This window comes from Cyprinodon tularosa, unplaced genomic scaffold, assembly GCF_016077235.1.
Source record: "Cyprinodon tularosa strain WSP-4 unplaced genomic scaffold, ASM1607723v1 ctg148, whole genome shotgun sequence".
Taxonomy (NCBI): Eukaryota; Metazoa; Chordata; class Actinopteri; order Cyprinodontiformes; family Cyprinodontidae; genus Cyprinodon; species Cyprinodon tularosa.
Window position 1 is genome coordinate 356,939 of NW_024038309.1, and position 23,830 is coordinate 380,768.

General features: G+C 36.9%; 1 protein-coding gene across 5 annotated transcripts in view; it reads left to right on the plus strand.

Moving 5' to 3' along the window:
* The window catches only part of nlgn2a (neuroligin 2a), a 308,659-nt gene that overhangs the window by 270,562 nt on the left and 14,267 nt on the right, over positions 1 to 23,830 (plus strand). For all 5 annotated transcript variants that reach the window (XM_038279104.1, XM_038279108.1, XM_038279106.1 and 2 more), the window contains one exon: positions 20,623 to 20,808. In XM_038279104.1, the coding sequence (XP_038135032.1) occupies positions 20,623 to 20,808 (186 nt within the window). The remainder of the gene's footprint in view (positions 1 to 20,622; positions 20,809 to 23,830) is intronic.

Sequence of the window (23,830 nt, forward strand, 5' to 3'; positions counted from 1 at the left end):
TAAGCTAAATCAATGTTATTAAATTACACATTTAACAGCTTAATTTACTTCACTCTCGTTTGCCTTTTTGCCATGCTTGGTGGACCCCCTTCTCTGTCACGTCAGCATGCAATTAAATACCTGTCATTCAAATAGCTCACTCTTGAAGTAGTTGACAAAGATGGTTGGGTTGTGTTTGTGTGCAAGTGTTAGGGAAGGGAGGGGTGAAAAGCATCAACAAATTTACTGTTTAAGTCTGAGTTAATGTGTCATTCATTTACAGCCCTGGAAGCGTCCAGGCCGGCCAGTCAGTTAGTAAACCCTCTCCCAGGCTGCTTATTAATCAACCTGGCCGACAGACAACTGGTGGCACTGCCCTTCTGCCTGCCAAACACAGAGCTGGCCTTACTCTGATAACTTTCAAAACACTCTACCCATTGCTCTGAGGATGCCAAATTAGGAGCAACTCTGGCTAAGATAAGTCTAATAGGCCTGTGCTGTGGGTAGGTGATAGACGATAGTTTGCCTGGAAGACAGATGTGTTTTTTTGGAGTGTTGGATGGGCTAAAAAGAAAGAAAGCAAGGTTGTGAGGAAGCAAGCAGAAAAAAAAGGCTTTATATTTTTCTTTCTGTGTTTCACTTGGCCCAACCCTGGTTAAAACAAGCATCCTCGCTCGAGGAAATAACCAGTTCACAGAGGACACATCTGAAGTCGAGTGGTTCCCCTGCCAGCTGAAAGGATTATGATTATTTACAATCTTCATCCATCTGCTGCTCAAGCAAAAAAGCAAAGTCACTGCCAATCTTTGTTGGCACAACTTTGTTTGGCCTAAAAAAAAATAGAAAAAAAGAAGGGAAATAGATCAGCCAAAGTGTGACTATGTTGGGGTTAGAAGATTTAATCCCTTTTTGCTCTGTGCTGAAGTGTAAATAATTGTTGAAACCTGGAGCGGAGCTGAGTTGAATCCACAAGTGCAATTTGTTAATTTAGCTCTTTTATGGTCTGCTAAACCAAAAGACTTCATGACTTGGTTAGCTGAGCTTGTGTTGGTTTAAAACGACTCAAATAATGAAAGTTTCAAGAGAACATAAGCTGAAGCTTTGTGCATCATTGGCACAAGTGAAGTAAGAGAAGGACAATTCCAGTGCTTATACTAAAGCTGGGGACTCTTTTCAGATCTTGTCTTTTGGCACCTGAGACCAGGGCTGTTATATAGGTCGCATAATCTTAACATTTCAATTACAGTTTCAATCTTTCTGTTTTTTCTCATAATACCTCCCAAATATTGTGTATTAGATTTTTAAGTATTATTATTTAGATAGTGGCCATCTTAGAAATGATTTTACTGAACCAAGTGATTGGCTATTGGAAATAGAAAAGTCCATTCTTGAAATATGATAAGACAAAGTTGATTAAAATAGTAGGTATTGATTATATATTAAGTATACATTTAAATGAGTCCAACTTTATTCATACCCCTATCAAAAATTATGGACAGCAACAACACATTTTTAAATATTACTACAGTTTGTGTGTTATATGTTTCTTTTCCCATGATTCATCTTAAGCAATGTCATCACCCCAACATCACTTCTAGTCCCTCCATCCATTATCTGACACACTTGTCCCAATTGGGGTCGCGATGGGTGCTGGTGCCTATCTCCAGCTGTCAATGGGCGAGAGGCGGGTTACACCCTGGACAGGTCGCCAGTCCATCGCAGGGCAACGCAGAGACACACCATTCACGCACACCTAAAGAGAATCTAGAGAAGCCAATCAACCTAACAGTCATGTTTTTGGACTGTGGGAGGAAGCTGGAGTACCCAGAGAGAGCCCACGAATGCTCAGGGAGAACATGCAAACTCCATGCAAAAAGACCCTAGTCCGGGAATCAAACCCAGAACCTTCTTGCTGCAAGGCAGCAGTGCTACCCACTGCGCCACTGAGCAGCCCTCTCTTCTAGTCAAAAGAAAAAATCTGGGAAGATTCAAATGTTACTTCATACCAAAATCCATCAGGTGTATGAATAAGTTAGGGATTTACTGTAGATAAATAGGAAAGACAGTAATAAGGTATTCTATAATGAAGTAAGTAAGTAAGTAAGTAAGTACATATAACAGTATTTTAAGAGTCTTTAGTAATGTGAATGTCTATAAAGATTTTCAATTGTGTGTTTTCACATTAAAAAGTAGAAATAAAATAAGACACATTTTAAAGTGTCTGAAGTAAGCCCTGGCAGACCTTACAATAAAACATATCAGGATTAGAGGAGATTGGAAAATTGTAAATATTGTTTGGAATACGGTACAAAAAAGGATGCTCTGTGTTTTCTGCCCTCGGTAAATCAGTCAGATCTGTAGAACATGACAGGCTTTATCCGAGGAGGGATTCTGTCTGTACTGAATGACTGATGGCTAAGGCCCCTGGCACTATTCATGCACCATGAGCAATAAGCCTTGATGTGAAAATTAAGTAGATTAATTGGCTTATTTTGTATGCCGAACAACATTTTGAGATTTTTTGCTTTCCATGAACTAAAAAGACTTTCTCTGAATATCACAAGATTTTAGAATAACTTGTTTATGCCCGGCTACTCTCCATTTTCTTTTCAGCAACGTCAGTTTTTATTTGTGGCTTTTGTGTTTGATCAAAGTACAATCTGACTGATATACTCAGCCTTATGGAGCCATTTCAGGGAATTATTTTCATGCCATCTGTGTTTGTATTGATTGCGCTCTGCAGACAGCGACTCTTCCAACGCATGCATTATTGATTTAGAAATGTGAAAGTTCAAAGACCACGTTTGCTAATGGGCAAAGTCTGTTACATTGTTTCCAATTTTTAGGGCACCATCTTCCACAACAATGTAATTGGCCCAATTCTGGGTCCCACTACAAGGTGTAATCTTTAGACCTCTCACATCCATGACTGACATTACAGTTAGAGAGTTAACAAGGTTTCAAAATCATTTGAACAATAACAATTGCTCTCCCCATCATTGTAGCTGCTTAAGAATAAATCAATGTGGATGGACGGATAAAATTGAGAGACACTCTGGATTGGATATCGGGCATTTGATATTAGATATCAGAGACCCAATCCAGTACACTTTACATTAAACATTTAATTCTTTATTTGCAGCTTATTTGCTTATAAATAATATAAAGTACTTTTATTTTGGCGCTAATATGTTACCTTTTTTTAATTTTTATGTCAAGGCTGAAACCTTCACTCATATAAGGCAAGATATATAGTTCATTCATTCAACTGTTGAATTGGATTGGTATCTGATATCGGCCAATACTCTTATCCCTGGTATCGGATTGGATCGGAAAAGGAAGATTTGATCTGTGTATCTCTAATAAAAATCTGGATTTTTTTTATTTTTTGTAATAAATCTACATTTTACCCAAATAAACAAGTTGATAAATAACTACTTAAGTAGAAAAATAAATAAATATCAATCGAGTAAAGAAAACATTAATCATCTAAATATTTAAGTAAGAAAATAAGGAGATGAAAAGTAGAAGCTAAATACCCTTTAGTATGGCGTTTTTAAAAGTATGAAGGTAAGTGAATCTCTAACTACATAATGAGTTTATATAGTTGATAAAATCCATTTTATTCAAATTAAAGAGTAATACTGAATAAGCAGGTATAAAAAAATATATTTATGAAGAGTAAATAAATCAGAATAAAGTATAAATAAGTAAATATTTAACCAACTATTTAACTGAATAGGTAAATATGTAAAATCTATTGAAGGATAATTATTTAAAGAAACAGTAAATATGTATTTAACTGATAAATGAGTAAAAATAAGGCAAAATTAACTATAGAAGTATAAAAATCGAATTAAAATTTATTACATTAGCACCTGTGTAACTCAGTTATTAAGGAGACAAGCAGCAAAATCTATATCTAAATATGTAGCATTTTAGTAATGAAGGGAATAAGAATATAATTGTTCGAATAAATAATAAGTAATTGCAGTAAAGACAATTTTCGATGTAATTCTGTATCAAAATAAAAAATTAAGAACATAATTAAATGATTAAAGGGATTAACTAAAACAATGATTAATTGAATATTACTAGTGTACATGCAAATATGCTTATAAATAAAAATAAGTGGAAGACTAAAGAAATGAGAGAAAATCAGTCAATATGGAAGGCATTAATTAAGTTAGTGACTGGCAGGATGTTTAAGATAAGAACAAGGACTAAATTGGACAAAACAGAAGGACAGCTGCAGTAATTTACAGTAAAATAGTTATGGATTGCTGCTTTAATATCAGGTGCACAGTGCTTTACAGACTGACAGGTGTTTTTTTGTTTTTGTTTTTTTTCCTGCGACATTGCCTTCTCTGTGATGGATCCCTGCTGAATTCATTTCGTACCCATTTGTCTGTCTTTGTCTGATGAGCTGAGCCTCTTATGACAGCCAGCATGCTTGCAGAGATGACTTTGCTGTCTTTATATCACCAGGATCATTTAAACAAATAGAAAACAAGCGCTGGAAGAAGCCGCGGGGACATTTTACAAGCAAACTTCACGCCATTTCATAATGTTTGCACAAATACTAAAAAAGCATGAGAACTTCTCTGAAAAATGAGATTTTTATTCCTAGATAGAAAATACACACTCAAATGATGAATATCTAACTCCTACTTTTAAAAATAAGCACACACACACTAAGTGTTACATACATGCGCTCATAACTCAGAGTCTGACACTTGAGACAGTGTAATTTCAGACAGGAAGAGTTTAATTATTTAAACGGCTGCCACATGCTTCATTATACCTGTGATGCATTTTCATAATCACTTTAAAATAACTATATTTATTTAGACCCAGAGGCTTAAGGCAGCATGTTTTTTTGATTTTTTGTTATGTTACATTTAAATTTACGTATCTGATTGTACAATATTAATTTAGGAATTTTTATGTAACTAATTAAATTTTTTTTCCCCCCTATTTGTGATACGGAGGTATAGTTATGTATTTGTTTTAAAGTTTATCCTCATCCCCTCTGTTACTGCTTTGAAGTACCACTGTTTCTCACAATCACAGCTGCAAGTCCTTTAAGGCCGCTGATGCACAGACATTTTCCTTAAAGCAGATTTACCTACATGTGTCGATCAATGTGCATCATGATGGGCACAGACACAGATCATGAGATTTACAAACAGCCTGTCTGATTTTTCCTATAGAAGCAGTATTTTATGATTTTTCTGCACAGTGTGACGGTAGAAAACAGCACCTCTGACAACAGCCTCTGGCACATTTATATGTTTGCTTTTTATTGCATTCAGAAATAATAGTAGGTACATAGCCTTTAACTTTTTGGCCAGAGCTGCTGCTGGTGCTCCTGTCAGTGTGATGGGCACCCTGATATTTGCTGATTGAATACAGTGAGGCTACGTTCACACTGCAGCCGGAAGTGACCCAAATCCGATTTTTTTTTTGGCCCATTTGCGACTTGGATCTGATCTTTTTCATGGCTGTCTGAGCAACACAGAGCCGTTTTTTTCCAATGCGACCCAGTCCACTTAGCTATGAGGTCCTGAATCCGATACGAATCTGATCTTTTTATATTGGACCTGTGTCTGAACGGCCAGGTCGCATCCACCCGACCTTAACGCCATTAATACCCGACAAAGGTCACTATTCTGGGTCTGGCTATGAAGAAGCGGCAAGAAAAACAACAACTTTGGCAGATGATCATGCAGAGAGCAGTATTTATGTTTAACTATCTTGAAAAGATTGTGTTTTATGGTTGGTATAAATCACTAGATGCGCTACGGTACTACCATCCATCTTTACTTTCGTAAACACAGAGCTCGCTGGCCTGATGTCATTGCGTCCTCTACTGCGCATGCGGGACACTTGCGTTTTATGACTGCAGTTCACACAGGAGATCACATACAAGTCGCATATATTTGGAAATGTGAACAGGAACGCAAAAAAAATCGGATTTCGCAAAAAATTGGCATTAAGGCCTTGGGTGTGAACGTAGCCTGAGTTAGAACATTCCTTTACATACTATTAGACGAGTGCGTTACTGATACAAATTTTTATATAACTGGTCATGATGGAGGTTTTCAGAGGATATGATGCAAAGTGTTTTCAACAGGTATTAGTTGTGGTTCTATTGGTCTTATTTGTAATTTCTTTAACTTATATCCAGTTGAATGACTACAACACACAACTAGGGCAAATGGAGGACAAATACAGTGGCAGGCTTAAAAATAAATCTAGCAAAAAAACTTTTCAAAGGTCATTTCTTAAAAGTATAGAATAAAAGAAACCCTAACCCTGGATGCACGACCCCAGGGATGCCTCATCCTTCACTTCTTGATCTATTGTAGCTAACAGCTAAAAACGATCAGCAAATATCTCTCTGGGAATCACCAACCTTGCAGCACTACTAATAATTTCTTCTTATCAGACTGAAGGGACGCGGCAACCTTCTTTCTGATGAAGGTTTCTTACTTTTAAAATGACAGTTAGGTAATAACTCCAGTGAGTTAAGTATAATTAATGGTGGTTACTACCTGGGAATGTATGACCTACTGACTTAAATGCTTAATCACATTGTATCAAATTAAATTAATTTATCTACAATTTGTAGCATTAATCTGGTTTTGTAGACTTTTAACGTCTAATAAGGTGAAATGTTGCAATTTGACATTATATATGTAAATAAAATTAATCTGATTAAATCTTTATAGAGAAACTTGAGTATGAATGAAATGTATTATTGGATGTTTCTTTGAGATGCTTAGCTGGTAAATCCAAGGCTTAAAAATACTATTTGATATTATTTCTATACCAAGTTATTTTGTTCATACAAAGACTCTCTTATTCCTTGAATTTAAGATCCACTTTATGTTTCGTGTCAATACCAAAGATCAAAGTTAGGTGTGTTAACAAGGCAAAGTATCTGAACATAGTGAGTAAAACAAGTAGAAAAAAATACAAAAGTCCAAAAACCTATGATCATCTTTGCTACTGCTTTTAATACCTTATTTATAAAACACTGTAATGCAACCAGGTCTGCAACAAATTGTTGGCATATAAAAAAAAAAAAAAACATTTGAAACATAAGCAAGAAAAAAATCCCTTAAGAACAGACAATTAAAAAATAATATTCGAATTAATGCTGTGTTGAAAACTGAGAATTAAGACCCTGTTTTTCAAAACAAATTCAATTCATTCATTTCATTTATATAGCACCAATTCACAACAAATGTCATCTCAAGGCGCTTTGCAATTCAGCAGATCATACAATGAATATGTTATTATTTAATTTTCTTATTTGTAAATTGCAAATTTTAATGCTTTAATTTTATGTTAGTCAAGGTTGTGTATTAGGCATTTGCTAATTACCAAAAATTATTATTTTTTGGTGGATTTTATTATTTCCATTTTAATGTTTGAAAATGTTTCTTTGTCCCTATAATGTTTTTTTTCCTCATAAAGCATCTGCATGTCTCCCCTGCTCCACAGAGAAGATATTCTAAAAGCATATTTATTACTGATTGTAAATTACCTTACATAGAACATGATTAACATTTTTCAGTGGCTTCAAATTTTTTGCTTCTAAACTCAAATTGTAAAGAAAACATTTCTTATAATTGGTTAAAAGTTTTCTGAAAGAGCTGACAGCATGAACACTCTGTCGTTAGTTTGTCAATCTATCGCTGTCGTGCTTGTCTTTGTGTTTATTTGAAAGCAAGACAAACATACAAAAACACAGTAAAACCATTTGTTTACCATTTTCTCAAGAGGTTTATTTATCTAAAGTACAGTATTTATCCAAACTGCATGGAAGAGGAAGGTCAAAATACTTGCATAGAAGCAGTTGGGTGAAAGTGTGTCGGATGAAAACGTTGTTGAGACTGATTTGAGAAGCTGTTCTCCTCCATGATGTAGGAGTCAGACTGGTTTCTTTATATGCTGCAGATAAATCTCAGCTTTCCCTTTGTCTCATGTCAGACAATCTTTAAATTTGGATTGTCCTTATCTGACAATAACCCGGTGGTACTGAAGGTGTTTGACAGGAGAGCCACAGTCAACATTTGACTGAGACGCCTTTTATCGTGTTATTTGCATATTTCAATTACACCTTCACGGAGGAGGAAAACATCAGTCACCTCAGTGTCGCTCTCCGTGTGATTGACAGGAATGTCGTGTGAGCGCACATGCGTGACGGTGTGTGAGAGAGAGGCTTCAGCTGAGGCAGCAGGGGAACTCACAGTACTGCCAGTCCCACGGCGAGTCTAAGCTTTGAGTTGAAATAAAGGTTAGCAGCTAAAACGTAATTTAAAACACTTCCAAAGGATCTGATATGGAGCCATCTGTTTGGTCAAACATTCACTGAAATGAAGAGAAAACTTTAGGAACCTCTGTTCACTCTAATCCAGGTTTAGCAACAGATTCTAAATCTTTAAACACTATATCACCTTTGCATTTGTTTGTCTTTTTTTAAACTTTACATTTATCCCAATTTAATCATTATTTTATATTATTAAAAAAATATTTTTCCTAGGTTACAATGTATGATTTTAACAATTTAGATTTAACTGCAAACAGTAACATACTATAGAGTTATCCTATTGCCTAAACACAGACGATTAAGACCATAAATGTATGCCCGTAAATATATTAATATAAGGTGAACAGATGTATCTATGATTGTGGCTGGCCTCATTTTTAAATCTAATTACATTTAATGTGATCTACTGGTTCTTTTATTCAAGAGGGAATGTTTCTCATGGGTTGGGTAAAAATATCTTTAGGTATTTACAGAATTTATTTAGGTCATGTTTAACAAAAATCAATGATATAAGTGGAAATTACAGAGGATCATTTAAAGGCCTGCCTTCAAACCATAGCTGAAGAAATGGAAAAATGGTCCTGATGTTAGTTTTTTTTCTCTTCTGCTGTACTTATCACAAAGTTCCACACCCTCCCAGGAAGTGTCTGATCCTGATCCAATGTTGTATTGCTGCAAAATCCTCCCCCCAGACCAGATAATTGCCAAATAATGTAAAAACAGAACCCCAAAGGTCATCATAGGTCATCTTCGCCTTGGGCATTGGAATGCTGCTCTAGCTGACACAGAAAGGGAAGACACATATGCAATGACCAATGCAATAACCCTATGATTGTACAGAAAGGCACAACACATTTTATGTGCAACTTTTCTTGTTAAACAAAATCTCTTTAAAGAGGTATCCATATATTTACACTTTTTTTTGTGTCAGAACCGCCAAAAAATGTAAAAGTAAATTTTCTGTCATTACTCAAGTTGAAATAATTTAGTGCAAAGCTAAATGTACTGTCTGCAAAAGGCAACAAAATACAATCAGAAATTTGCCCATTATGAACCTTGAATCCTATAAATTTCCCCTTTTTTGTGAACTAAGGTGGATACAACATTTAGAGTATACAAAATCTTTACACAGAAAACATTGTATGCAAATAATTATATTAACAATAATAATAATAATTGAAATAGAATTAGAATTACCTTAGTTCTATGCAGCGATGTACAATTTAGTAATTGCAGAGCAAAGACTATGGTGTTCATCTAGAAGGAGCATGTCCTGCCAGTCAATAACTTGATGCAGTTAGCTGGTTTTCCTGACAGAAAATGTTCTTCTGACTGTAAGATATGATTCAAATGTCTCTGTAAAGTGTCTTGAGATGACATCTGTTGTGAATTGGTGTTATACAAATACAAACATCAGATATTTGTTAAGTGCTTAGAGTTTAAGTTTTATGTCCTAAAGAGTACCCCAACAATATGATGACCAGGACTGCAAAATTAAGTGACAAATACATCTGTATTAAATATAATATAATGTATAATAATTAATATATAATAAAACAGGGTCAAAAGATACAATAAATAAATACATTTCCTGTACTGTTGAAATAGGTTTGTGGAAATTTACTGTATTTATGGTGCTATAATTTGATTTGTTTTAAGGCAACAAAAGTGTATATTTGTAAGTGTTACCTTGTAGTTAATTGCAGTGTGAAGTTATCATCTGTCGGCATTTGTGGCACAAATCTATTTTAAAATGATGACAAACCCAGATGGTGTGACTGCAATACTTTACACCTCATTCTCAAGCAGAATTTCATCAAAGAACAATTTTACTTTCCACCTAAACAGAAGTGGTTAAAAAAACAAATATTTAAAAGATTTCAATGCATCTTTTGACTTCATAAATATTTGTTTTGATCCATATACGTATTTCATGATTTGTTTTGAATTCTGCATTCATTCATTCAAAAAAGCTCTTTTAACTGTAAAACAGTTTGTAGAGAAGCTCCCTGTAACACAAAAAAGGGTAAAATCTTATATTGAAAAGCATTTTTTTGACTTGCTATTTTGACTTCTTATCTGGCTGTAATTTTTTTTAACAGAAATACGGAAATAATTTGGCATCCTTCTTTCTTTAATTACACCATCTGTATTTTTCCTGTTTTGATTTCTTTTTTAAATCAACTACAACCAGACTCACATTGCAGGGGAAACAGGAAGAAAGAAAAGCCTCTGAGCTGTACTCCTTAATCACTATTTTGTTTTGCACTTGTAAGAAAATAGCTTGGAAATGCTATGAACAATAACAAATGGCCCAAAAAGTAATGCCAGAAAAGCCCCAACTGTGCCCACCGAAATAAAAGAAAACAAAGCTGAGCCAACCAAACTGAAACCATGCTGGCTGCAAACATTGCCATGCAAAAGTGAGGGCTACATGTTGACGGAGCTGCGGTATCTAGGTCAACCCAGCGTGGGCTTGGTTTGATATGAGAACGATGCCAGCTAGTAGTGAAAAAAACGTCCCTTTTAGCTCCAGAGACTCACCCACATCTACTCAACTTCCAGCAGTAAAATGCACAATAATGCATATTTGGAGGTAAACTACAGCAATGCATGCACATGTTAAAACCTACTCTCATAAACATGCAGCAGAACTTTTATACAAAGTTGATAATAAAAGGTTTGTATGCACACGGGTACAATAAGATGCTTGACTGTGTACACGCACGCAGGTTTACAAAACCCAGAAGACTCACAATGAGTGTTTACTCATTTATTTTAGCTGCTTGTTTGTTTTGTGTTTTAAATCTTAGGAGCTGCACAGCTGTTGCTGCTGCTGGCAGAAGATGCAGTTTGGGAATTCATTAGTTCTTGTTTCTTTCCTTCTGTTTTTTCTTACCAACTGCTTAATTTTCCATCCATCCCTGCCTTGCAGCATTGCATCATTATAGCAACCTGTACTAGTTTGCGAGTGTTAGGAATGTATGTCTAGGAATGTAAAAACATCTGTATAAAGTGTCCATAGAAGGACACAGGTGATGCTCAAAAGATGATCAGGTTTTTAAAAACTGGAATTTTTAAACCAATTCCTCCATTTGCATCTTTCTGACAATCAGTCAACTGAGGATTGCTGTTTACTAGTAAATGATTAAAAGTGTGCTGAAGTTCAATTATGTTAAGTGTGAGTTGGTTTTGAAGACTGACTCATATTTTATAGATCAAATTTCATATCAAAGTATCTTTGATTTCAATAATGTTTTAATGATTCTCCCAAAGGGCTAAAATGAAGCGTTAACTCTAAAGCAGGACTATGTTCAATGACTTTATGTAACTTGAATTTGACTTTCATGCAGTATATGTTCTGGCACCTAATACATTTCTAAATAGATAAGATCATTTCAACATTTGGATATGACCAGTTGAGGGTTGGTAACTCTAAAGCCACTTTCACACTGAAAACCTAGATTTTTCAGAACCGGGTTGATCCGCTAACAATCTAGCCGGGTCTAACTGCTGGCAAGCTAAGTGGCCACTGTCCCCCACCATCACGTGTCTGATGACGACATGTCGACAGTGTGATGGAAATGAGGGAAGTAAATAATGGAGAGCAACATGGACTGGAGCCAGAGCGTATCAAACGGTGCCTGAAACCTGGCAACGAATCTCCTCTTCTCCGCAGATCATCAGGCGCTCAGAAATCTCTTTATCTTATCAGTACTGTGGCATATTTCTCAAAAACAAGCAGAGTTGTTTTGGCTTCTTATTTAACACGTGACCGGCATGTTCTTGTGACGTACGTATGTTGCGCTCAAAGTCATCTCGTAATTTAGCATGTCAACTCTGATCTGGTGTTCCCAAGGTATGCCGATCAGAGCGGAGGTGATTTTTATGCGGGTTGCTTGCCGAGTCGTTTGACCCGACCAGACATGCGTCAGTAAAGTGTTCCCACTGCCACTAAATGCAGATTGTTCTCAGGATTACCCAGGTTTTATGACCAGTGAGAAAGGGGTATCAGTTGCAAATTACTGTAGAAAGGTCAACTCTAATACCCTCTGATGTCTGCATTCCAGCTTAAAGGGTCTGACATTTGTCACTGATCCCAACCTCAAAATCCAATATGGCTGCAACACCAAACATGTTATAAAAGCCAACAAATTAATTAGAATATCTGCTGTCTTGTTCGCCATTAAATCTCTCAGATAAATAACAGCTTGTAGATTTTAAACATGGTTAGGTTGGTTCTGATGCAACTCACAGAGCTGTTTTGTCGCCCAAAAAAAATAGAAAGCAAACACTGCAGGGTTACCAAATTAATCAGATGCGTTAATGTACTGCATATTTATCATCATTTACCATCATTTATTTATAAAGCACTTCAAAAGTTATAGTTAAATGCTGAACTTGAGGCATAAAAAACACAAGAGAAAATGTCAAAATATTTAGCTGAGGATAATTGTCCTGAAAATATGACCATTGATTGTTTTGGGGTTAAAGATACTTGCTGCTCACAATGTCTCCTCAAGATTTGCTCCATTTTGGTAAAATACATTTTTGCTTGCGACTCTTCAAACAGATCTCGGGCCCCCTCTCGGGGTTCTTACTTCTTCTTCTCAACACAACTCCTGGTTCGACCTTTTTTTTTCTTCTCACAGCATATCCAAGAATATGCTGGTGAAGATTCTAAGTCATCCTGGTCAAAGTCATTATAAAAACGTTAAAAAACAATTCACTGGACTTTGTTTCCAAGTTTGAAGACATTTCGCTTCCCATCCAGGAAGCCTTTTCAATTCAAATTGTCAGAATTAGCATTGTGCTCAAAGCTTTATAGAGTGGCCCAAGAGCAGCTGTGAGATTGGTCAGAATTTCAATAAGTATTGCTGGGTAGGTTGGACATTTCCCCCGTTCTGGATTTTTTTTGGTGTGGAAATCCTTACAGAGCCAGAGAAAGTGAGAAAATATATGAAAAAAAATATGACTGTTCCTATAATTCATCTACTAAGTGATTGTGTTGCCGTTAGGTTTTATTATGCTTTTGTTATTAAAGCTACAGCAGAGTTTTGCTGCTGAGATTCTTGCAAAGTAGGAATACTTGAAAGCAAAAATAACCTTTGTTCTTTCCACCATAAGGACGAGGACAAATTCTTCAGGTTTTTGCAGAATATGTAACAAGCTTTAATCCAAAGGCTTTAATATGATGTAAGGTCACCCCTTGTGGCTATAGCTGCTTGGACCCTTCTCAGGCTTTTCACAAGGCTTAGAAATGTGCTTTTTGGATTTTTTTTTTTTTTTAGACCAAAGGAGCATTCGTAAGTCCAGACTCTGATGTTGGACAAGGGGACTTTGGTCACTGTTTACTCTATAATTTATCCGAAAGGTCAACCAGAGTTTGACCTTTCGGATAAATTCCACGCTTAATTTCACGCTTAATTTATCATCCATGTCTTTTCGGATCTTACTTTGTACAGTATACAGGTAGGCAGTGATGTTGAAGGAGGAATCTGACATCCTGGAATTGTTCCCACAGCTTGATAAGTGTTGGCATGTTGGGAGACGGCTCACTTGCTCTAGTTGCCAGGGGAAACCCACCTCTGCAGGTGGCTTCTATGCAGCCCTCGGCTCTTTAAGTGCAAGAAAAGTTCGCTTTCACTCACTCTCTGCTGGGTATCTGGTTCAAATCTTTCCATTTATACGCAGAGAAAGAAAGATGTAAAAAGTTTGTATCTCTTGCATCTACTGTAGTCATTTGCTGTGTAGGAAGCAGACCTATACCTTGGAGGAAAGTTATTAGCCTGCCAGCAAGTCAGAGATTTAACATGCTAGTTATCGTTTGTCTTGGGAAAATAGTTTTTATTCAGGACCCAGAACAGCTCCAATGATGCTCCTCTCTTGAGGAAGTCCTAAAAGGGGTTATATATTGTACAGTTTCACATTTCAATGCATATTTAGCTCTTGCCTGTGTGACACAACACATTTCATGTCTGGACCTTGTGCCAGGGCAGCATCCTCACTCACATTTTTTCAAAGACCCAGTCTTTTACAAATGTTTGTAGAGGAAGGCTGCCTGTCAAGCTGCTGAGCTTTATGCACTTTTGGGCATGAAAGTGATTAGAGCAGGGATTTGTCTAATCCTATAGTCTAGGCAATACAGTTCAAATGGACACTTATTGCAAGAGTTGACAAAATTACCGTAGAATTTGTAGTATATGACAAAACAACAGAACTACATCATTTACATCAATTTAAAAAGATTTAAGAACATGTTTTACTTCCCTAGTGTAAGGTCACATGCTATATGGCTCTGTAAAGTATGTAATTTTCCAGACATACTGCTTGAAATTGGGAAATTATGGTTTGTTTACATAATAGATGGTTGCTGTCAAATTCCAAGAGGGTCTTACTGTTCTTAAAATGTTTCCAGCAGGCAAACCTATTTGGCAACAGAGTCCTGTCCTCATGGTTGTCATTCTGTACAGTATTCATTGAAGGAAACTGTTGACATGTTTGTTAGCTTTTAGACATGGTACGTAAGCACAACAAAATGTGATTCCAAGCTGTTCTGCACTTCACCCTGGAGATATAAAATGCAAATATGTACAAAATGATTCTGACGCTATCAAAATATCCACAGGGGGTTAAGCTGAACCTGCTGTCGATGGGAACAATATATTTGGCTTTGTACAAGACCTATAAGAACAGCCAAGACTTTACACCATACATCATGTCCGATGTGGCCCATGGCTCCTCTATTTCACCCATCATTACCTTCTGACTCATAGAAACCCACAGGGCCAGTAACACCCGAGGAGCCAAGTGACAGACAAACAAGAGTGGATGGAAAGAGTTTGGATGGGGGAGAAATGTATGATTCTGAATAAAGAAGACTTTAAAGGGATTTATTTTCTATTGGGAGCACACACACATAAACACACATGAAAACGCTCATGATTCAAGTGTGTGATCAGAGCTCTGAAGTATTCCACCTTCGGGCTGTGAAAGTGTTCACAGTGCAGCCAAACCTGATCGATAGACACTTACTGCCACTCTGTAATGACCCAAGTTAAAAGAAGAGGAGTGAAATGGATAGTATGCTTTCTTCTTGTTCCCCGAGGAAACACAAAAACATACACCTGACAATCTATAATCTCCCTTCCTCTCTCTGTTTGTCCCTTTGTGACTCTTTTTGTCTCTGCCTGATCTCATTTTTCTTGTCCGCTGTCGTCTTCTCCCTGTATGTGTGTCAGTGGGTGTTCTTCTGTGACCTCACGGCTCACTTTGGATGACCTTTAGCAAAACAGGGTCACGCCTGCTAATAATCTATGCATGCAAATATAAACATGGGAGGGGGGCGATCTTGAAGTATTGAGAAAACCTGCATGTGCACATGGTCGTTCTCTCTCTACTAGAGCTGGCCTGCTTTCTCTTTTACCAACGTCAGGACTATAGAGACCAGCAGCTCCAGACTGAACCAAGAAATTTGGATTCATCCATCTTTAAATGATCACTGCTGGACTTTAAAGTCCAGCAGTGATCAGAAGAATGGTGCAAATGAAGTAGAAACATTGAGTAGAGTTCTGTTTAAAGGGATTTGAAAACTTCACCTGGGAAATAAAAGAAAAAAAGTATAGATGTAAATGGAGTGCAAGAGAAAAAGACAAAAAGTGGAAAAATAAAGTTGATATGATCTAATATCAAGTTTATATTCAATACAATATCAAGAATTATAATTATAATAAATAAAATGGACCAGAAATTCCTGCAATTAAAAAAATAGGTGCTGAGAACTGTTAGCTGACAGCAGTTTGCATCAGTATCAGTGTTTTTATAGCAACAAATGGTTCAGTTTAACAGCCAGATATTAGGAGAGTAAAAATAAAATAGTCTGATGATTTAAAAGTTTGTTCAATCTATTCATCCACTGTCTTGCATGGTCTCCTGCGATCATTGGGCAAGAGGCAGGGTAAATTATTCAGAGAATCCTGGTCTATCATAGGGCTACACAGAAGCACATGCAGATGCATAATTGCACCCAAGATCATTTCGGAGACTAATTAAAAGTTGTGTCTTTTGGAGAGGAACCAAAATGCACTTAGGGAGATGCAAACTTGATGCAGGTAGAACTCCAGTTGGAAATTCTGATCAAAATTAACTAAATTAATCAGGATTTTTAGGTCAACTAAACTGAACTCCACCTGCAAAAGAGAAATAGCAAACAGGAACTGCTTTGATAAGGTCATTAGGAAGTCCATGTTGTGTCTTAGGATGCATCCTGCAGACATTGCAGGTAGTCTGAGACAAAAGGACTGCAGCACAAATAGCATCCCTGGTGGACCATGTCTTCCAAGCCATGCATGAAGCTGTTGTAGAACTGGAGAGCTCACTCAGGGAGCTCTCATGAAACACTGCTGAACCCTAGGTTCATTAAGGGGCGTAATTCCTTCCAGCAGTGGTTAGACATCCAAGTGGCTAATCCTATTGTGATTGAAGTGTTATGGGACATGTGCTATGCTGGTACATTTGGCTCTGGACCAGAGGCTTTGAATTCTTGGTCCCCTGATTCACATTAAATACCAATATGTCACTCTGAGTACAGTGAATCAAACATTGTTCTTGATCTGACTGGGATGAAGCAGTGTGAGGTTTAGAAATGCTTTAGGATGCTGTTGCTTTAATCTTGGTATTTAATGCAGTGATTGTGGACAATATACTCTACAGTAAAATTTGCATAGTTGTAGGGTTAGCCCTGTAGTTTTCATTACAAGAGTCACGAAGGACACTAATTACAAAAAAAGGCAAATAATGTTATGCTGGATCGACCCAGGAACAATACTATCAAACATATCCTGAAACACAAACATTCAGACGTGTCCTTTCCAATATGAGGGCATGAAATTTAAATAATTTCACAGATGATTTGGTTACCGCAGCCTGGCGATAGGAATAACAACTTTACAGAGATACAAGGGCACAAAAAAGAAAGAGCAAAGCGAATCACCCAAGGTTAGCTACATTTATGCCAAAGAGCTATTTGTGGGGATAAAAAAATATTTTTAAGCCTTATGAAGAGAAGGGGAATGTTTTTCATTTCACCTTTTTTCACCTACTTCCAAATCCTATTTCTCTTTTCTCGGGTTATTCAGTTTGGCCTTCTGGAAATAAAGAACTCTTGACATGAACTTTACCAAATGCACTCGCAAAACTGTGTGAATGCAGCGTAGAAAATATATAATTTTTCTGGACTCCTCTGACTGAGAATAATTACTTTACCGCCAGGAATACAAACACACATGCTCACCTAGAGACATCTGGCACTCATCTCAGCCTCCGACGGTCTATTCACAGAGGACGAAGAGAGTTAGGAATGTGTCCTTCACTCAAGACATTTAAGTCATTCTCACACGTATGGCTGCACTAGAATCTTTGCAAGAGCACAAAAATCTGAATAAAAAATATGACTGCACAAATCCATAGCCACTGCATATATAGGTTCTAAAAGCATAAATAGAAGAGGATAAAACTCCATAGATGCTTTACTGCAGGATTTATTTGGATGCTGTCCAAAAGAAAGGCACCTTTTATAGTTTTCCAATGATGCGTGACTGTTTTATGTGTGCACAGTCCTTCCTATATCATGCATTAGCATAATGTGTGCTCACATGTGTTCATTACATCTGATCAGGCTATTGAAAACGTGAAGAAGACTGAGGGAAATGGATGCAGGCTTTTTTTTTGTAGTGTCAGCCTTTGATCAGCATCCCTGTTTGTGTGTATGCGCGCTGGAACCAACCCCTGGTGTCTTGGAGGCAGATGAAACGCTGCGCTTCTATCCGGAGTCACAGAACACCCACTGTCCTCCTCGCCGTCTCCTTTCATTTTTTTTTTTTCCCCCAGCTTCTACCTCGCCCATCTAACCCATCTTTCCTCGACAGTTTCAAATATCATAGGAGAATGCAGGGTTTTCATTTTGGATCGCTTTGCTTTAACCCTCCTCTGTTTTCCAAGCCCTTAGATTGTGGTGTATAGAAGGGGAGACTATTGCACACTGATTTGTTGTAAGATGGACGCAGCGTGAAGGTGGAGGAGAGACGACATGATGATGTTCCCTGGCTGCTGGTTCTGTCTGATGCTGCTCTAGCAACAGAGCACAACATTTGTTCTTGTTAAACTATTAATGTCCAAAGAACAAAACATTTTTACACCATTAGGCTGCACAAAAAGGTTAAAAAAAAGGTTTATTTCTTACCATCTGATATTGCCTTGACTTTTAGTAACACTGACAGTATATTATGTTATTCTGTATAAGCACCAATGCAACGCTAATACAGAGACATTGCTCTTTTTTAGATTAATTAGCCCAATGAATGACTTACTTAGCATAGCTGTTATGTTAAATTTATTTGCTGTTTACAGTCAAGCGTTTAGTTTTCTGCTTCCCTTTAATTCATTTATTCAAATGTGCAGCCTATTATTATGAATTTAGGAGGAACAGCAAAGGGCTATACATCAATGTGTGGTTAATTGATTACTGTAACATTGGCATTAGGTTTTAAAAATGAAAGATGATCAATGCAAAAAAAAAAAGTAAAAACTTGAGTGCTTTAGGCTTTAATTGATAGAGGAAGATACTGGTTATTGATGCAGATTTTAACAAACCAAAGTAAGCTAATCAAATAAACATGAATTTAGATTTAAAGGTTCATCTGACCCATATCTCTGAGCCGTTTTCAGTTAGCTGTGATGAATATAAAAATAATGCTTCAACTCTAAAGACATAAATAAATAAAACCTTTCTTCAATATGTCAGATGATTCCTGCAATCCTGATTTTAATCTTTATAACACACTGCACTTTTAGAACCATTTTATGTTTGCTTCCTGCTTTATTTATTACAGTTCCAGTTGAACTTGTGATTATTGTTAATATATTTATATATTTGTTTTTGTTTTTTAATCATTATTATTAGCATTTTTCTGGCATTTTTTTGTGATCCTGGATCAGAGTTGTGATTTTATTTCTGGCCACACAGTGGCGCCCTTTTACATAACTAGATGTCACAATGCTGCGACTCCTTTTCCTTTTTTTTGTAGTTGACACGCCAGTATTACTCCACTGACATGTATATTGCAATTACATATTGTATTAGTAATACTATTGAAATGATCATTTTCACATCTTTGTGCCATTTTTTAAAAGGATTATTCAGCCCAGCCTGACAGTCTGTGTGAATTTAATCTTAACGTGCAATTATTTCATTGAAGTTCCGCCACATAGTAATTTTATAGATAATTCATCATTGTAGATTCTAACAGATTTATCGTCTTTTGGAAGCACATCCTTACTTTAATATTTTTATTTTGATACACAGAAGCAGATAAAATAAAATTAACATCCTTTATTTTTTCCAGCAACCTCATCTCAGAAAACTGTTTTACATTTTCAAATCTTTCTTTTTACGGCTGATGGTGTTAAAAAAAAAAAAAAACTCATATAACAATTTTTAATTTATGCTCTTCAATAATTTTGTTTGGGAACTCTCTTTGTATATGTTCTGTATTTGATTTTTACACTGTATAAGTGTTTAACATTCACTGCTTAATGAGAGGCCTATCCACTATGCATGTCTTTAATTGGCTCTAATTAGAGGTCCCATTCAGAGACTGTCGGTTAAGTGCTGCCTAAGTGGAAACTAGTTATGTCTTTGGTTGAACAATTGAAGACACTTGATAGTATTCATCAGAGGCAAATATTAGCTGGCAGAGTGTCGGGCACTTTTACAGGGATCTGATGTGGTTTGATTAAGTAAAAACTATCCTTCAGTGTCAAAAGGAAAGCTTTGTGTTTAATAATTGAACATAAATTGACAAGAAACACATATATGTACATAATAAGGATGATGTTTTTGTGTTTATATTTTTGAACAAGATTAGGAATATATGAAATATGTAATATTTTGAAAAAATATATAAAGGTGATGAACACAGTTTTCATCACTGAAGGTCAGCATATTTGGCTCCATCCATCTGTGTCAGTTTTGTGTATCTGCAGCAGTAAATTAACCATCCAACACACTGAAATCAAATTCAAAAATACTTTATTGAAAAAAAAATATATGTATAATGATCAGGTATAACTATACAAATTAAGATAAAGTACCATGTCCAGAAAGTTTATATACAGTTACACATTTAAAAATCGTAAAAGACAAAAATTATGTTTAGTGACATAGAAAAGAAACCATATTATAACAGTAAAATGTTATCTTTTTTTTTTCTCTTTTTAAATCTTTTAACTTTCTCTATAACCAGGTTTCCTCAGCACCGGGGATCAGTCAGCTAAAGGAAACTATGGGCTGCTGGACCAGATTCAGGCTCTGCGTTGGCTCAACGAGAACATCGGCCACTTTGGCGGAGACCCTGAGAGGATCACAATCTTCGGATCTGGAGCAGGGGCGTCCTGTGTTAATCTCCTAATCCTGTCGCACCACTCTGAGGGTAAATTGAAGCTCTGTCATGTTACACTGATTACATTTTCTTAAAATAGCTGCATTTACTTGAACAGAAAAGCAGGATATACCAAGCTCCTGTCCACAATGAGACAAAATCAATGTGCATCCACACATTTTCAGTACCTCTGAAAATGCTGCAGTCTCTATGCTGTACTCATTGTAGGCGCTGTGACACTGCCCCAGAAATAACTCAAAAACGGTCTACAAAAAGACCAGGTATGGGCAGATAACTTACTCAAGTGAAACACAGCAACATGGCGGCAAGAAGGTGGATGCTGTTTACAGAGAGAGATGGACCTGTGAATTTAACTTTTTTATTATCTCTTCACTCCAGTCCACTTTTTTATTATCTCTCCACCCAATAAGTGTCAAAAATTGGATGGATGGATGGATGGATGGATGGATGGATGGATGGATGGATGGATGGATGGATGGATGGATGGATGGATGGATGGATGGATGGATGGATGGATGGATGGATGACACCTCCTTTCTGAAAGAACACGCCGCCTGCCTAATGAGCATGTGTGCAGGTTTTATCCTCTCTGTCGCTCACATCTTCAAAGAATAAATGAGACAGGAGCTTTGATACGACCTCCCATTACCTGCCTCATTGAGACTTGTGCTTTAGAGCAGGAAGGCCCTCCCTTAATCAAAACCCTACATGTGTAAGACCTTCTGCTCCCCATTACCAGCACAAAACACCCCAAGGGCTAAGTGTTAATGTGGCCCCACCAAAGGACAGAGGCCTGCAAACCAATCCACTTTGATCTGAACTGAGATCAGTGTGGCTGACGATCCACAGCCAAATGGTCACGCTCTCGCCGTCTTTGATCATGGCGTTCTTGAAGCTGTCCTCCTCTGATCGCAACTTCTCTTTTCTCTGCACAGCTCGAGGTCTCACCCTGAATGTCTCTCTCTACTCACCCTCTTTTCTGTCTCCCACTTAAACTGCAAAGGACAGAAATGGTGGGTGAAACGAAAGAGAGATCAGAAAAGAGCGTGTTTCATGCAGCCATGCATCTGTTCCTATTAAAGTTCTCTCTCTGTGTGTTCAAGTGTGTGTGTTTCCGCATCTAAAGCACTTAGAAGACCTTTTCTTTTTGACTCATTTACTCTCTCTAATGTGCCTTGAAAACAAATATTTTGTGAAGGCTTGACTGAGCGTCAGCCTGCAGCTGCATCAGAGAATCCATTTAACACAATCTCTGTAGCTCCCACTGATATCTGCTAACCCACCTGATTAACCCAGACATCCTATAAAGTTTTCTCAGCTTCTACAAAACTTTCATTAAAACAATATATGCATCTCCTTGTCCCTATAAATGTTGGGATGCCATGTAGATATCAGGTTTACTTCAACTGTTTTAGTGCACAGCCTGTTCTAGTCAGGAGTTTATGAACACCCATCATCATCTCAAATGACTATAAGCATTAGGCTTTGATGATGCATTCAAACTGTTCTTTTAACTGTGAGAAATTATATTTCAACAGATTAGGTTCATTATTTTTTAAACTGAGCATTCTTTGCACAATGGCAAATTTATTTTGGAATTTCAGCTTAGATTACTGTATATATAAAGCACCTAGTACTGTATATTCATGCACCAACCTTCATGTTTTGCTACAATAAGTGTTATTTAACAGGTTGTTACTCAGTCATCCTTATTCTATTTGAAACACCTCTGGGTTTGCAGACAAAGACCATTACGTCAATTAAGTCAAGTCCTTTCCTAAAGCTGCATGTTTGCCAGCTTCATCCATTGCACCAAAAATTTTGATGTTTATTTGGAAGCTTATCGTCTAAGTGGCGAAGTATCAACCATGTGTCATAAACGGGCGCCTCTACATTATGGGACAGCACTTAAAACTTTCCAGGACAACCAAGCAAATGTACAGTTAAGTGGATTTGACATTAATATGATTGGAGAAGGGGACAGAAAGAAGCTCCTGCTCCAAGGTTAACACCTTCAGGCTTGACTTAAATCTGCAGCTTTGCACATTAACTATTTAAATACCTTCTGGGGAAACATTAAAGTTGCATATTTTATTGTTAGATCTTGCAGTTGTTAAAGTGAACATCTCCCAGCAGTTAAAACGTTCAGTAATTTAACAAAAAACCTACTAAAATATTTAGAGATTATTGCCAATAAAGATTCCTTACCTTATAAAATGTTGGACTGGTTAAGTTACGCACCTACACATCAGCATTAGGTCTTGCATTTACTCCCTTTTCTGTATTAAATGTTGGGAATATTTTCAATAGTGATGTTTGCATAGTCCCTCCATTGTTGGCTTCAAAGAGAGCTGCTTATGGTTTTATTTAAACTTGTTTGGTGATAAGTTGCCCTCTTTAATATCCCTTAGCTATTCACATGTAAAGAACTTCAGGTAGCCATTTCTGTGGTGGTTTATGTAAATTAGGTTAGCATTTAGAAACAGGTCATCTGCTCTGTTGGTTTCAGTGGAGCAATGTTTGGGCTGTCCTCCCACTTCGCACCAGCTTGCCAACTTAACTGTGTGACACTATGTTGGCTGGTCAAATAAGTCCCAACAGAGGGTCAACCTTGGATTTCACACAACTCTAACTGATTAGGAACTAGACAACAAACATTGGTTATTTTCTTTTTTTATTATTTTTTTAGGTACCCCAATGTCATCTGGAACATTTCTTGAAGATAAAGTTTACTGCATATAAAGAGCAATCACAAATCATGTAATGGCTCAGAAAGTAGGTCCAGACAAGACAGACATTGGAGTACTTACAAAGTGTTTATTCAAACAAACAGTGCAGTGGCAGCAACTTCAGCGGTTAGGGCGTCTGAGGCAGGAACGTGTATCGGAGAGAAACACAGGTTAGTGGCTACAATAATCTGACAGAGGATCATTATGAGTATGTGAGTCACTAACCTGGTTTCACAGTTCAGTCCTTGTCCAGAGAACGAAGATGATTCCATCTGGTCGTTCCAGGCTAAATGCTTAATCAAAATGTCTTAAATTGGAAACGT